This window comes from Symphalangus syndactylus, chromosome 11, assembly GCF_028878055.3.
Source record: "Symphalangus syndactylus isolate Jambi chromosome 11, NHGRI_mSymSyn1-v2.1_pri, whole genome shotgun sequence".
Taxonomy (NCBI): domain Eukaryota; kingdom Metazoa; phylum Chordata; class Mammalia; order Primates; family Hylobatidae; genus Symphalangus; species Symphalangus syndactylus.
This window is the reverse complement of record NC_072433.2, coordinates 115,330,097-115,347,468: the sequence shown is the minus strand read 5'-3', so window position 1 is coordinate 115,347,468 and position 17,372 is coordinate 115,330,097. Positions and strand designations below refer to the sequence as shown.

Below are 17,372 nucleotides of genomic sequence, written 5' to 3'. Positions count from 1 at the left end.
GCTACTTAGCTTCTATTCATTCATACTCTTTGAGGGTAAAGCATCCTCTCATTATATGCATGTATAAGACTAGATAATTTTGCTGGACATAAAGTTGAATACTCTTCAGTTTATAAAATAAGTGTTTCTCAATTGATTTTCAGTACACACTTTAAACCTGTAATTAAAGGATACACTAAATTTTTTTCAAATCGTTGACATCAAAAATGCAGCCTCATCATTTTCAAATGCCTGTTTAAGGAAACATGTTTATTCAATTTTAAAGCTTCATAACTTGTAGCCTTAGATTTTGCATCTTTCCTGGCATTTCTCCCCACTGTGTTGTCAAGGAAAGAGCATGGCTTTCATGTCAGACACATCTGCAATCAGATCCTGGCTCAGTCAACATGCATTATTAGCTCAGTGTGGCTGTGTCAGCTTACTTGGCTGCTCTTAGCCACAGGTTCTTCCTCTTCTAAACCTCAGGAGACTGGTGAATTCAGTGAAAAAATGCATGTCAGGCCACCAGCACAGCACATGGCAAATGACACCCTCACTAAACATTGATTTTTCCTTCCCTCTTATTCCGCTTGACAGAATTAAATTATCTTTAAGGTCTGTGAGTAATGTCTGTTTGTGTAATTAAGATAGGAGTATTTTTATAAGATTGTAATGACATGAAAGAAACTTTCCCCATTCCCATAGTGTCTTTAATTTGCTTTAAAACACTTGAATTAGTGAAAAAGCAAGTTGTTTATTCGAATACTATAATTTTCTCAAAGAATGATCACCATTCCAATGTTCTTTTTCATATCTAAATAATGTTGGCATACTACTGACAAGAGAAACAAGACAAATGTGAGAGATGTCTGCATTTCTCCTATTAATAATATTACAATTGGATGTTAGGGTGCAGGTTAAATAGCTTTTCTTTAATTATATTATAATTGTATGTTAGGGGGCAGGATAAATAGATTTTCTCTCAGGTTGATACCCTCCTTTAAGTGAATGTGATTAACTGTTGTTTCATGTTAATGAGCATTAAGTCAAGCCAGTAAAACTGATCTATTTATAGAGCAAGGAGAAAATGTGTCATGAAATTTGGAACTTAACAGAGATGTAATTTACTTTTTTGCACAGATGTTGATGAGTGTGCAGAAAACATAAACCTCTGTGAGAATGGACAGTGCCTTAATGTCCCAGGTGCATATCGCTGTGAGTGTGAGATGGGCTTCACTCCAGCCTCAGACAGCAGATCCTGCCAAGGTGGGTCACCAGGATTCCAACTCATTTTCAAGTTGGATCAGCCACAGTAAATGAAACCACAACAAGGGCTGGAACGAGCTCCACCTGGAAGCAGAATACATAGCACATGCTGCACATATAAAAGTCATTCGTTTAAGCGTGGATTATTTTGCCGAATGAATAATGATGAAGGCGGCTTTCATCTCTTATGAAGTTTTCCTGGCCAAGAGCCAGTAGTTGGAAGTTTGGCTCATTCTTTTTTTCTTTTTTAACCATTTCTTCTCTTCATTCTCTTTTTTATCACTAAATGAATGACATGTGGAGAAACTATTCAGCTTTTAAAATATGCTCCATTACTTGTCTCAACTACCACTATTTATTGTTTATCAAAATCATAAAAAGCTCATTTTTGGCATTTACCTTCATGGTTGAGACTGCTGTCTGTATGTCTGGGAATGGAAGTCCTCTTCAGGGATTCAGCAAGGGCTGTACTTTTGCTTAATACTAGTGGTTCCTTATTCTAAGTGATGACATCATCCACCTTTCCTAGAAATGGGTCTTTGTGCCTAGTATGATATCTTTCGAAGTAAAAGAATTTGGATTTTCTGTTAAATTAGAAACTCAATTCACATTATATATACTTTGAGCCATCACTGTGTTATGAATAGGGACTATATGAAAATATAAATGAAGAAAGGAGAGATTGAAAATAAGTTATACACCATAGGGCTTCAGCAGAATTTATGATTCACAGAAAACCTTTTAAAAAAAACTCAGTTTGGGCCAGGCGTGGTGGCTCATGCCTATAATCCCAGCTCTCTGGGAGGCTGAGGCAGGTGGATCACCTGAGGTCAGGAGTTCGAGACCAGCCTGAACAACATGGAGAAACTCCATCTCTACTAAAAATACAAAATTAGCCAGGTATGGTGGCTCATGCCTGTAATCCCAGCTACTGAGGAGGCAGAGGCAGGAGAATTGCTTGAACCCTGGAGGCGGAGGTTGCGGTGAGCCGAGATTGTGCCATTGCACTACAGACTGGACAACAAGAGCGAAACTCGGTCTAAAAACACAAACAAACAAACCAACCAACAAAAGAACTCAGTTTTCCAGTCATGCAGCCTCATGAAAAAAAAAAAAATACCTAACTGCTGAGCAAAAATGATAAAATGAAAACAGATTAAAAACTTCCCCCTACATCAGTATCTAACCAAATGAATAGAATTGGCAAGTACTGGCACATGTGCACACACACATACACACACACAAACACACAATTCATCAGCGTCAACCAAACAAAACCAAATTATACAACCTGCGGTGGTTCAGAGTGGAGCCCAACTCTGCTCCACCATCAGAAGTGGCACTGAGGAAAGAAAGTGAGCCAAAAGTTCATGAAATTCTCCAGAAATAGCAACCAATTTGGAGAGACTCAGAAAAAGGTGATGAACAGTTGGTCCTAGGGAAGATGAAGTTAGAAACTGAAAGCATTCGTGCTTCTACATTGACCCACAAGATTGGGCAGAATCTAATCCATTTTATATAAGGCACCTGTAGGGTGAGTTCCTTTTTTTTCCCAGTCCTGGTTTCTTCTAAGCACTGAAGCTTAGTAGTAGAATTAGTGGAAAATGTCAATCAATGTAAATGTGGAATGACATGATTTATTATCTACATCAGCTTGGCAAGAGTTAGTGGGAGAAGGAACAGGTCAGCGGTAGCCACTTTCACCAACATAAATTCTTTATATCTAGACAGGATTTTTCCTTCCTAATTGTATATTACTTTATGGGTGGCATAGGCCCTTTCAGAACTTCCCTCTCCCCCAGGATGGTGCTAAATAGTTACTGTTTACGGTGCTTCCTTCATATCTAGTTTTCTCATATGTCGTTACCACAGAGAGAAACTCCTAACTGACAGGGCAGCTGAGGGTTGGCATACCTAAAGTTCACCCTCAGTTGGACCCTCTGCTCCATTCGGCTGAACACCAGCTTTTGAGATCCAAAAAATGTAATTCCATGGTTCTGGCCATTCTCCTTGTTTTTCTCTCCTCTCCACAAGGTCTGGGTCATCTGGACAGTTTCTTCTGAATTTACTAATTTAATCCCGTGTTGTCTACCCATCTTACTATAAATACATGATCCTCCGATGAATATTTTCCACTAAGCATCCACTTCTCACCAAAGTCTCAGAATTTCTATAGAATTCAAAAAATTATTGAAGTTGGCCATTTCCCAGTAAACTCCACCAAAATGGGGGAATATAAAACCTGGAGGAGCCCTTGCAGGAACATGAGAGAGGACTCCATTAAATGGAACGGACCTACATACAGACCGTTTTCTATAATTTCTAAAGAGAGCAAAGGCCAAGTTCATCAACATAGAGCCCAGAGGAGCTCTCCCCATTCTCAATCTTCTCTCCCTCCACCTTATGAAATTTTGGGCGACTGAATACAGCTTTAATGAAACCAAAACAAGCTGTCTTCCACATAAAGCTCTGATAAAGAAGGAAAGATATCAAGAGATGTTATTTAAACTGTACTAAAGTAAATGGAAGCTCTTGAAAGAGCAGGCCAAGTAGTGTGTATACAAGCTGAAAAACAGTAGCAACTATGCAGGCATCCTATGAAAACAAAAGGAAGAAAAACACAAAATTAGCTAAAGAACCAACCTATGATGGAAGAAAACTACTCAAGAAATAAAACAAATTTTCCATAGATACTTTATGCCATATATGATCTTAATAAAATCATAAAGGTAGTTGAAGAAGTTTAAAGAGATTATAAGAGCTATAGAGTAAAAGGGAGATTGTAGAATCAAGGGAAATAAGAAATGGGGACCAATACAGCAAAATAAGAGAACTATTAAATGAAAACAGCAAAAAACAGAAGACATACAGATGAAAATGTAATTACTAGCATAGAGAAAGGGCCTGAGACAATAACAATGGAAAGAGGACAGAGAAATTAACACTATTAGAGAAAAGAAAAAAGCTGTCAACTTCAGTAAAATTGGTGTCGCTGAAGAGAGCCCAAAAAATCAACTAGAAAAAAAGTACTAAATAACCAAACATTTTCCTGCAATAGAACAAAGAACTGAATATACAAAGCCCAAAGTGTAAGACAAAGACTTAGATTTACTTCATTTGTCAACTTTAGTCATAGAGGAGGATTGAAGACTTCAGATAGAAAAGGCAACACATCTCACATGCAAAGACACACATAGGCTCAAAATAAAGGCATGGAGGAATATTTACCAAGCAAATGGAAAGCAAAAAAAAAAAAAAAAAAGCAGAGATTGCAATCCTAGTCTCTGATAAAACAGACTTTAAACCAACAAAGATCAAAAGAGACAAAGAAGGGCATTACATAATGGTAAAGGGATCAATGCAACAAGAAAAGCTAACTATCCTAAATATATATGCACCCAATACAGGAGTACCCAGATTCATAAAGCAAGTTCTTAGAGACCTACAAAGAGACTTAGACTCCCACACAATAATAGTGGGAGACTTTAACACCCCACTGTCAATATTAGACAGATCAACGGACAGAAAATAAAGGATATTCAGGATTTGAACTCAACTCTGGACCAAGTGGACCTAATAGAGATCTACAGAACTGTCCACCCCAAATCAACAAAATATACATTCTTATCAGCACCACATAGCACTTATTCTAAAATTGACCACAATTGGAAGTAAAACACTCCTCAGCAAATGCAAAAGAATGGAAATAACAACAAACAGTCTCTCAGACCACAGTGCAACCAAATTAGAACTCAGGATTAAGAAACTCACTCATGGCCGGGCACAGTGGCTCACGCCTGTAATCCTAACACTTTGGGAGGCCAAGGCCAGTGGATCATGAGGTCAGGAGATCGAGACCATCCTGGCTAACACGATGAAACCCCATCTCTACTAAAAATACAAAAAAAATTAGCCGGGCACGGTGGCAGGCGCCTGTAGTCCTAGCTACTCAGGAGGCTGAAGCAAGAGAACGGCATGAACCCGAGAGGCAGAGCTTGCAGTGAGCCAAGATCACACCACTGCACTCCAGCCTGGGTCAACAGAGCGAGACTCCATCTCAAAAAAAAAACCAAAAGAAAAAGAAAAGAAACTCACTGAAAACTGCACAACTATATGGAAACTGAACAACCTGCTCCTGAATGACTACTGGGTAAATAACAAAATTAAGGCAGGAATAAAGAAGTTCTTTGAAACCAATGAGAACAAAGTCACAACGTGCCAGAATCTCTGGGACACAGCTAAAGCAGTGTTTAGATGGAAATTTGTAACACTAAATGCCCACAGGAGAAAGGAGGAAAGATCTAAAATCAACACTCTAACATCACAATTAAAAGAACTGGAGAAGCAAGAGCAAACAAATTCAGTAGCTAACAGAAGACAAGAAATAAGAGCAGAACTGAAAGAGATAGGGACACAATAAACCCTTTTAAAGAAATCAATGAATCCAGGAGCTGGTTTTCTGAAAAGATTAACAAAATAGACTGCTAGTGAGACAAATAAGAAGAGAGAGAAGAATCAAATAGACAATAAAAAATGATAAAGGGGGGATATCACCACTGATCACACAGAAATATAAACTACCGTCAGATAACACTATAAACACCTCTATGCAAATAAACTAGAAAATCTAGAAGAAATGGATAAATTACTGGACACATACACCCTCCCAAGACTAAACCAGGAAGAAGTTGAATCCCTGAGTAGACCAATAGCAAGTTCTGAAATTGAGGCAGTAATTAATAGCCTACCAAACAAAAGAAGTCCAGGAACAGGTGGATTCACAGCCATATTCATCCAGAGGTACAAAGAGGAGCTGGTACCATTCCTTCGGAAACTATTCCAAACAACAGAAAAAGAGGGACTCCTCCCTAACTCATTTTATGAGGCCAGCATCATCCTGATACCAAAACTTGGAAGACACACACAAAAAAAGAAAATTTCAGGCCAATATCCCCAACGAACATCGATGCAAAGATTCTCAGTAAAATACTGGCAAACCGAATCCAGCAGCACATAAAAGAGCTTATCCACCACGATTGAGTCAGCTTCATCTCTGGGATGCAAGGCTGGTTCAACATATGCAAATCAATAAACGTAATCCATCACATAAACAGAACCAATGACAAAAACTGCATGATTATCTCAAAAGATGCAATAAGGCCTTCAGTAAAACTGGGCCTTCGATAAAATAGGCCCTTCAATAAAATTCAACACCCCTTCATGCTAAAAATTCAATAAACTAGATATTAATGGAACATATCTCAGAATAATAAGAGCATTTATGACAAACCCACAGCCAATATCTACCGAATGGGCAAAAACTGGAAGCATTCCCTTTGAAAACTGGCACAAGACAAAGATGCCCTCTCTCACCACTCCTATTCAACCTAGTTTTGGAAGTTCTGGCCAGGGCAATCAGGCAAGAGAAAGAAAGAAAGGGGATTCAAATAGGAAGAGAGGAAGTCAAATTGTATCTGTTTGCAGATGACATGATTGTATATTTAGAAAACCCCATTGTCTCAGCCCAAAATCTCAAGCTGATAAGCAATTTCAGCGGTCTCAAGATACAAAATCGGTGTACAAAAACCACAAGCATTCCTATACACCAATAATAGACAAACAGAGAGCCAAAACATGAGTGAACTCCCATTCGCAATTGCTGCAAAGAGAATAAAATACCTAGGAATCCAACTTACAAGGGACGTCAAGGGCCTCTTAAAGGAGAACCACTAACCACTGCTCAAGGAAGTAAGAGAGGACACAAACAAATGGAAAAACATTCCATGCCCATGGATAGGAAAAATCAGTATCATGAAAATGGCCATACTGCCCAAAGTAATTTATAGATTCAATGCTATCCCCATCAAGCTACCATTGACTTTCTTCACAGAATTAGGAAAAACTACCTTAAACTTCATATGGAACCAAAAAAGAGCCAGACAATCCTAAGCAAAAAGAACAAAGCTGGAAGCATCACACCACCTGACTTGAAACTATCCTACAAGGCCACAGTAACCAAAACAGCATGGTACTGGTACCAAAACAGAGATACAGACCAATGGAACAGAACAGAGCCCTCAGAAATAATACCACACGTCTACAATCATCTCATCTTTGACAAACCTAACAAAAACAAGCAATGGGGAAAGGATTCCCTATTTAATAAATGGTGCTGGGAAAACTGGCTAGCCATATGCAGAAAACTGAAACTGCACCCCTTTCTTACCCCTTATACAAAAATTAACTCAAGTGGATTAAAGACTTAAACGAAGACCTAAAACCGTAAAAACCCCAGAAGAAAACCCAGGCAATACCACTCAGGACATAGGCATGGACAAAGACTTCATGACTAACACACCAAAAGCAATGGCAACAAAAGCCAAAATTGACAAATGGGATCTAATTAAACTAAAGAACTTCTGCACAGCAAAAGAAACTATCATCAGAGTGAAGAGGCAACCTACAGAATGGAAGAAAATTTTTGCAGTCTATCAGACAAAGGGCTAATATCCAGAATCTACAAGGAACTTAAACAAATCTACAAGAAAAAAAAACAACCCTGTTGAAAAGTGGGCAAAGGATATGAACAGACAGTTTTCAAAAGAAGACATTTATGCAGCCAACAAACATGAAAAAAAGCTCATCATCACTGGTCATTAGAGAAATGCAAATCAAAACCACAATGAGATATCATCTCACGCCAGTTAGAATGACAATCATTAAAAAGTCAGGAAACAACAGATGCTGGAGAGCGTGTGGAGAAATGGGAACACTTTTATGCTGTTGGCGGGAGTGTAAATTAGTTCTACCATTATGGGGGACAGTGTGGCAATTCCTCCAGGATCCAGAACCAGAAATACCATTTGATCCAGCAATCCTATTACTGGGGATATACCCAAAGGATTATAAATCATTCTGCTATAAAGACACATGCACACAAATGTTTATTGCAGCACTGTTCATAATAGCAAAGACTTGGAACCAACCCAAATGACCATCAATGATAGATTGGATAGAGAAAATGTGGCACATATATATCATGGAATACTGTGCAACCATAAGAAAGGATGAGTTCACGTCCTTTGCAGGGACATGGATGAAGCTGGAAACCATCATTCTCAGCAAACTAAGACAGGAATAGAAAACCAAACACCGCATGTTCTCTCACTCATAAGTGGGAGTTGAACAATGAGAACACATGGACACAGAGAGGGAAACATCACACACCGGGGCCTGTCGGAGGGTGGGGGGCTAGGGGAGGGACAGCATTAGGAGAAATACCTAATGTAGATGACAGGTTGATGGGTGCAGCAAACCACCATGGCACACATATACCTATGTAACAAACCTGCACATTCTGTACATGTATCCCAGAACTTAAAGTATAATAAAAAAAAAGGCAATTCATGAGCTAAACAGAAATATTCAATACCAAAAGACATTAGATCCATGCCCACAAAATCCTCAGGAAAAGTGAAAAATATTATACTTAATATTAATTATAAAGAAAATAAGCATTTTCTTACACATGAAAAAAGTCTGGTAGAAAACACTTGTGTTTTCATGAAAGTCCCACCCTTCTTGGAAAAAGAACAGTCAGCAATGAAACAGCCAATCAAGAAACAAATAGAGAAGTTGTAATAAAACCATTATTGATTCCTTTAAGTAAATAATTAGTACTAAACACAAAATTATGGTAAACTGCCATAGACATTGAAAAAGTGAAAATGATTAAATAAAAATAAGGAGTTGGAAGGATACATGAGTGCTAATTTTCTTATAATTTATTGTATAGAATTCATTAATACTGTCTAAAAATTACATTTCAACTTCAGCATAAAGCCAAAAAATTTTTAGCGTTTTTTATTCTTAACATTAGAAAAGTATTTTAAAACTGTTGAGATGATGGTAAATTTATCTGATGCATACAAATTCTTTTAGCTTCACTGTCTAAATATGTATATAAAAATGTCTGAAATGATCTTAAATGATTCTTTCTAGATGGAAACATTTTTGAGTAATTGTTTTGCTATTTTGTTTTCTGTATTATTTGAATTTTTGAATATGTATCAATTTTATAAAGGAAAAGACAATAATCTTTTAAAATGCCTTCTTTTATACAACAATTACATTATTTAGGTGGAAGAAATTTCTAGTAAAGTTCATTTAAAAGTAAAATGGATTGGGCACGGTGGCCCGCACCTATTAATACAGCACTTTGGAAGGCCAAGGAGGGAGGATCCCATGAGCCCAGGAGTTCAAGACCAACCTGGGCCACATAGGGAGACCCTGTCTCTGCAAAAACTTTTTAAATTAGCTGGGTGTGGTGGTGTCTGCCCATAGTCCCAGCTACCTGGAAGGCTGAAGGGGGAGGATTGCTTGAGCCCAGGAGATTGTGGCTGCAGTGAGCCATGATCGTGCCACTACTCCATCCTGTGTGACAGAGGAAGAACCTGTCTGAAAAAAAAAAAAAATGCATACTCAGAAGGCTGATAGTACAATTCCCTTTTTGAGTATAAATTAACACAATTCAATTGTAATCTAGCTTAAAGAGTTTTTACTCATTTATATAAAGAGAATAACTTTCTTACCCCCAACACAATAAAAGACACCTTTGCACATGTTAAACTTTAAACATGATTGGAACCATACCTTAAATCTAAAATAGTTGAAACCAGTATTTTAACTGTGAAGAAAGACCAAAGAAGTTCTGTTTAGACTTAAGATATAACTGTCTGAGGACAGCAGTTTAGGATGATTTGTCTAGTCTAGCCTAAAAGGACGTGCCTGGTCGCATTCTCAGAGTGTTAGGCAATTTATATACAAAAATGTCTATCCTCTTTTTGAGAGTAGAAATTCAGATTATTTCCACAGCTATACATACACATTGATTTTCACCTGAGTGAGGAGTGATAACTTCATATTTATTAAGTTTGAGTTAAAGCCTCATGGAAGACTATCATAAACTTGTCATAAATGAATTTTTAGTCCAATTCAATAGAGATATTTTAATGAAATTTACTGGAATATGGGGTCAATGGATCATCTTATTAACGTGAAATTAGGGAAGGAATTCTGTTTAAAACTGCTTAATAATAACATAAGATTACAAAATAAAAGAAGTAAAAACTAAAAAGTTAATTAATATTTAACTAAATTTATTTAATTAACTAAATTAACTAAAAAGTTAATTTTAATATCTCCAATATTTAAAAATAATTATGTATTTGTTTTTTCATAATATAAAACATTTATCAACTATAAAATGTCTGCTGTTTGCACTAATTAGTTAGAATCTTTGAATTTGCTTTTATCTTTTTTTTTACAGTTTCATTTCTTTGACATGTTTATATTTAATTTTTGTATTTTGTGTGCCTTGAGCCAACTCTTCTTTATTTAAGTGTATCATAATCCAAGTCATTTAAAATACTAGGCACTCATTTTACCAAGAAAACAGTATTTCTTGTATATCTTAGTTCCATAGGTGAACATTAGTTGCTTGCCCTTTACACTTATCTACCTAGCCAAAAAAGAGAAAAAAAAAAAAGCTTTACTGAATGAAAGCATCTGAGGGGGTAGAAAAATGCACTAATGTTAGACATTACATTAAAATTTTAAAATGTCTTTGTAAATAAGAGATTACTTTTTTTTAAATCTTCAGATATTGATGAATGCTCCTTCCAAAACATTTGTGTCTTTGGAACATGTAATAACCTGCCTGGAATGTTTCATTGTATCTGCGATGATGGTTATGAATTGGACAGAACAGGAGGGAACTGTACAGGTATGGTCAGTTACCAGCTAAGTTGTGTTCTGATTCATTGAAATGAATATTCTGTGCTAAGCATAAAAATTCCTGAGATTTCTGCTTAGCTAATCTATTCATTAGGTTACACATTTTTCAGAAAAAGAAAATTATATTCAGATGCGTTTATTTGTAACTATGGAATTGATGCATTTTTATGTAAATATTAAATTGTTATCTATATGATTGTTAATATTAAATATCTGACATGAAACTAGTAAAGTGTCTTTTTGTCTATATATATGTTCATGTATATGTATATATAGTACACATATGTATATATATATACATGTATATATGTGATTTTTGTTAAGCAAATAGTGACATAATTTTTTCGTCCTCAGAGTTGCAAATTTTAATTAATTACAATGTATTTATTAAGGATAGTAAATGCTGTCATAAATACTGTGTGCTTGATATATGGAATCTGTTTTAGGTAGATACCAAAATTTAAGATCTTTATTTTATTGTGTTGAGTCTTTCCTAGTGATCTTTAATCTACTAACTTGCAAAAATTCCACCAAATTCTTTGGAACAGCAGTATGCACAGAAAAAGTAAAAATGGTAACCTGGGCATTTTAAATGCTTCTCCTAGATATTGATGAGTGTGCAGATCCTATAAACTGTGTCAATGGCCTATGTGTCAACACGCCTGGTCGCTACGAGTGTAACTGCCCACCCGATTTTCAGTTGAACCCAACTGGTGTGGGTTGTGTTGGTAAGTAAAGCTATATGAAACAAACAAATAGAATTATCAAGTTGAATATTCAAACTCTGTTGATAATGAACTGTGATGAGTGTTTGCTACAGTTAACTTAAAAACAAAACATTATATCATCGCCTTTATTGTGTTTCTCTTCCAAATCATCTGCTCCACCTTCCTCCTCTCACGGACTTGAGAACCAAGGCACAGAGAAGTGCAGTAATTTGTTCAAAGTCTCAGAGCTTGAAAATGGCAGAGCTAAGGCAGTGGCCCAGGTTGCCACCTGGCTCCTTGTCCAGTGTTTGGCCAGGATAACCCAGAGTAGTGGTATAGCTTTTAGAATATCTATTTCTCCTGCCTACTGGAAGGGTCATATAGCACAGTAAATGAACTGATGAGAAGCAAGGAATTAGAGAGATGGATTTATGAGCCAAACCATTGGAGCAGAAGAAGTTGGGAGGTGACAGGGAGGAGGAGGAGGCGGTAATGAAGGTTCAGAATCTGTGGTCAGCACTTCTGATCTTAAAAAAACAATTGTCCAGCTTTTACTATCTGCACTATTCCTGTATTTTCCTAGAGAAGGAAATGGCCTGGAGAATTTTCTGGAAGTATACTAAAAAAGAGAGGGGTGGAGAATTCCTTGCTTGAGTAGAAATCTGCCTACTGTCCTCAGTGTCAGTTTTTGGGCCTGCAGCAAATGGAAGGAATATTTGCTGCTGTGATTTATACACAACTTACATACTGTTTTCAAGTTTTGGAGAATACTTTTAATTATCGTTTATGGCTACTCCAAGTCTGTGTTTTCCATTCAAAATAATTCATTTGGTAAAGATTGAGTGCCTTCCATCTAAGGGCTGGAGTTGCAACAGTGAACAGAACAAGCACATTCTCTGCTTTTGTGTTTACGTTCTAGAGGCAGGGAGATAAGTAAAAGCATGAACAAACAGAATTGGCACTGGAGGTGCTTGGAGGAGAAGTGCCATGTTATATTAGGGATGGGGGAGTCACAGCCTTTAAGGAGGGGACAGGCCAACTGGACCTCTGAGGGAAGCCTCCAGTTACAAGGAGCAGCCAGCGCAAAGGGCCTGTGGCAGGAGAAGGCTGGCGTTAGAGACACAGCCCAAGGCTGCTTGTAGCAAGAGAGGAGTGAGTGGAGAGGACAGGGATGAGGAGAGGAATCAGAGGAGCAGTTGCCCAGTTCACAAAGTGATTCTCAACCCAGGCTGCATAGTAAACTCCATTTAGAACCTGGAAAAGATAGTGATGCCTGTTACACCCTCAGAAATTCTGACTCACTGGGGCCTCAATATTTCTTAAAAACTTCCTTGAAACAAAGGCTGTGAACAGGCAACTCATAAAAGAGAATAGTCTAAACGTTAACAAATGAAAGCAAACAAATGCCCAAAATCATTAGGAATAAGAAATCCATTTGAAACAATTATATGAATACCATTTTACCCTTCATATACTGGCAAAAATTAGGAAACCTGGATAATGTGAAGTATTGGTGGGGACATGAGCCTTGAGGAGCATTCTGTTCTGCTAGTAGAAGTGTAGACCAGGGCAGCACTGCAGAGAATATGTTTACACAATGGTACACGGATTAACTGTCAATGTATAATCAATTTTAGTTTTTGAGTTTCTTTTTGGAGCAACTCTATTTGTATGGATTGACACTTTATTGCTTTCATTGATTCTTAGTGCCAAAAAAACAAAGACTCATTCTATCTCAAAAGTGCCCTAGGAGTCTATTGGAACCTTTGGTAGGTCTGAAACATTATAAAATGTTAAGAGATCTTGTTTTTCCTTTGTCTTGAAACATTTTGACATTTTATCATCCTAGCTGTTATTTTTGTCGATGTTCAACATTATGTCCAATGGATACAACAGAGTAAAATAATGAGAAGTGGAAAATTATGGCATCACCTAGAAGGAACATGCATTAGTGAAATAAAATGTCACTGTTTTATCATCCTTCAATTTTCTTATTATATTGCCCTAAGGATTGCATTATTTTTCAAGAAAGTACAAGAGAAGACTGGAGAAACCTTACTTGAAATCTTCTTGTAGCATTTATTCAACACAGTTGAGAGTTTAGAAGTCTTTACTTTCTGGCCATAATTTTTGGCAAAGAGAAAAAAAAATGAACTTGAGTCAGGTAACTACAAAGAGACAGAGAGCAGCTCTTTTGTCTAGATTCTTTTTTTTATTATTATACTTTAAGTTTTAGGGTACACGTGCACAATGTGCAGGTTTGTTACATATGTATCCATGTGCCATGTTGGTGTGCTGCACCCATTAACTCGTCATTTAGCATTAGCTATATCGCCTGATGCTGTCCCTCCCCCCTCCCCCCACCCCACAACAGTCCCCGGAGTGTGATGTTCCCCTTCCTGTGTCCGTATGTTCTCATTGTTCAGTTACCACCTATGAGTGAGAACATGTGGTGTTTGGTTTTTTGTCCTTGCAATAGTTTACTGAGAATGATGGTTTCCAGTTTCATCCATGTCCCTACAAAGGACATGAACTCATCATTTTTTATGGCTGCATAGTGTTCCATGGTGTATATGTGCCACATTTTCTTAATCCAGTCTATCGTTGTTGGACATTTGGGTTGGTTCCAACTCTTTGCTATTGTGAATAGTGCCACAATAAACATACGTGTGCATGTGTCTTTATAGCAGAATGATTTATAGTCCTTTGGGTATATAACCAGTAATGGGATGGCTGAGTCAAATGGTATTTCTAGTTCTAGATCACTGAGGAATCGCCACACTGTCTTCCACAATGGTTGAACTAGTTTACAGTCCCACCAACAGTGTAAAAGTGTTCCTATTTCTCCACATTCTCTCCAGCATCTGTTGTTTCCTGACTTTTTAATGATCGCCATTCTAACTGGTGTGAGATGGTAGCTCATTGTGGTTTTGATTTGCATTTCTCTGATGGCCAGTGATGATGAGCATTTTTTCATGTGTTTTTTGGCTGCATAAATGTCTTCCTTCATTTGAGAAGTGTCTGTTCATGTCCTTCACCCACTTTTTGATGGGGTTGTTTGTTTTTTTCTTGTAAATTTGAGTTCATTGTAGATTCTGGATATTAGCCCTTTGTCAGATGAGTAGGTTGCAAAAATTTTCTCCCATTTTGTAGGTTGCCTGTTCACTCCAATGGTAGTTTCTTTTGCTGTGCAGAAGCTCTTAAGTTTAATTAGATTCCATTTGTCAATTTTGGCTTTTGTTGCCATTGCTTTTGGTATTTTAGACATGAAGTCCTTGCCCATGCCTATGTCCTGAATGGTATTGCCTAAGTTTTCTTGTAGGGATTTTATGGTTTTAGGTCTAACATGTAAGTCTTTAATCCATCTTGAATTAATTTTTGTATAAGGTGTAAGGAAGGGATCCAGTTTCAGCTTTCTACATATGGCTAGCCAGTTTTCCCAGCACCATTTATTAAATAGGGAATCCCTTCCCCATTTCTTGTTTTTGTCAGATTTGTCAAAGATCGGATAGTTGTAGATATGCGGCATCATTTCTGAGGGCTCTGTTCTGTTCCATTGATCTATGTCTCTGTTTTGGTACCACTACCGTGCTGTTTTGGTTACTGTAGCCTTGTAGTATACTTTGAAGTCAGGTAGCGTGATTCCTCCAGCTTTGTACTTTTGGCTTTGGATTGACTTGGCGATGCAGGCTCTTTTTTGGTTCCATATGAACTTTAAAGTAGTTTTTTCCAATTCTGTGAAGAAAGTCATTGGTAGCTTGATGGGGATGGCGTTGAATCTATAAATTACCTTAGGCAGTATGGCCATTTTCACGATATTGATTCTTCCACCCCATGAGCATGGAATGTTCTTCCATTTCTTTGTATCCTCTTTTATTTCATTGAGCAGTGGTTTGTAGTACTCCTTGAAGAGGTCCTTCACGTCCCTTGTAAATTGGATTCCTAGGTATTTTATTCTCTTTGAAGCAATTGTGAGTGGGAGTTCACTCATGATTTGGCCCTCTGTTTGTTTGTTATTAGTGTACAAGAATGCTTGTGATTTTTGTAGGTTGATTTTGTATCCTGAGACTTTGCCGAAGTTGCTTATCAGCTTAAGGAGATTTTGGGCTGAGACAATGGGGTTTTCTAGATATATAATCATGTCATCTGCAAACAGGGACAACTTGACTTCCTCTTTTCCTAATTGAACACCCTTTATGTCCTTCTCCTGCGTGTTGGCCCTGGCCAGAACTTCCAACACTATGTTGAATAGGAGTGGTGAGAGAGGGCATCCCTGTCTTGTGCCAGTTTTCAAAGGGAATGCTTCCAGTTTTTGCCCATTCAGTATGATATTGGCTTTGGGTTTGTCATAGATACCTTTTATTATTTTGAGATACATCCCATCAATACCTAATTTATTGAGAGTGTTTAGCATGAAGGGTTGTTGAATTTTTCAAAGGCCTTTTCTGCATCTATTAAGATAATCATGTGGTTTTTGTCTTTGGTTCTGTTTATATGCTGGATTACATTTATTGATTTGCATATGTTGAACCAGCCTTGCATCCCAGGAATGAAGCCCACTTGATCATGGTGGATAAGCTTGTTGATGTGCTGCTGGATTTAGTTTGCCACTATTTTATTGAGGATTTTTACATCAATGTTCATCAAGGATATTGGTCTGAAATTCTCTTTTTTGGTAGTGTCTGCCAGACTTTGGTATCAGGATGATACTGGCCTCAAAATGTGTTAGGGAGGATTCCCTCTTTTTCTATTGATTGGAATAGTTTCCGAAGGAATGGTACCAGTTCCTCCTTGTACCTCTGGTAGAATTCGGCTGTGAATCCATCAGGTCCTGGACTCTTTTTGGTTGGTAAGCAATTGATTATTGCCACAATTTAAGAGCCTGTTATTGGTCTATTCAGAGATTCAACTTCTTCCTGGTTTAGTCTTGGGAGGGCATTTTTGTTGAGGAATTTATCCAAGTCTTCTAGATTTTCTAGTTTATTTGCTTAGAGGTGTTTGTAGTATTCTCTGATGGTAGTTTGTATTTCTGTGGGATCAGTGGTGATATCCACTTTATCATTTTTTATTGCATCTATTTGATTCTTCTCTCTTTTCTTCTTTATTAGTCTTGTTAGTGGTCTATCAATTTTGTTGATCTTTTCAAAAAACCAGCTCCTGGATTCATTAATTTTTTGAAGGGTTTTTTGTGTCTCTATTTCCTTCAGTTCTGCTCTGATTTTAGTTATTTCTTGCCTTTTGCTAGCTTTTGAATGTGTTTGCTCTTGCTTTTCTAGTTCTTTTAATTGTGATGTTAGGGTGTCAATTTTGCATCTTTCCTGCTTTCTCTTGTGGGCATTTAGTGCTATAAATTTCCCTCTACACACTGCTTTGAATGTGTCCCAGAGATTCTGGTATGTTGTGTCTTTGTTCTCGTTGGTTTCAAAGAACATCTTTTTTTCTGTCTTCATTTCGTTATGTACCCAGTAGTCATTCAGGAGCAGGTTGTTCAGTTTCCATGTAGTTGAGCGGTTTTGACTGAGTTTCTTAATCCTGAGTTCTAGTTTGATTGCACTGTGGTCTGAGAGACAGTTTGTTATAAGTTCTGTTCTTTTACATTTGCTGAGGAGAGCTTTACTTCCAACT

The 17,372-nt window shown here is 37.4% G+C and overlaps 1 protein-coding gene across 1 annotated transcript in view; it reads left to right on the top strand.

Moving 5' to 3' along the window:
- FBN2 (fibrillin 2) overlaps window positions 1-17,372 on the top strand; it is a 281,077-nt gene that overhangs the window by 208,808 nt on the left and 54,897 nt on the right. Inside the window, exons 34-36 of the mRNA XM_055299218.2 lie at window positions 1,120-1,245; window positions 10,907-11,029; window positions 11,646-11,768. Coding sequence (XP_055155193.1) covers window positions 1,120-1,245; window positions 10,907-11,029; window positions 11,646-11,768 — 372 coding nt within the window. The remainder of the gene's footprint in view (window positions 1-1,119; window positions 1,246-10,906; window positions 11,030-11,645; window positions 11,769-17,372) is intronic.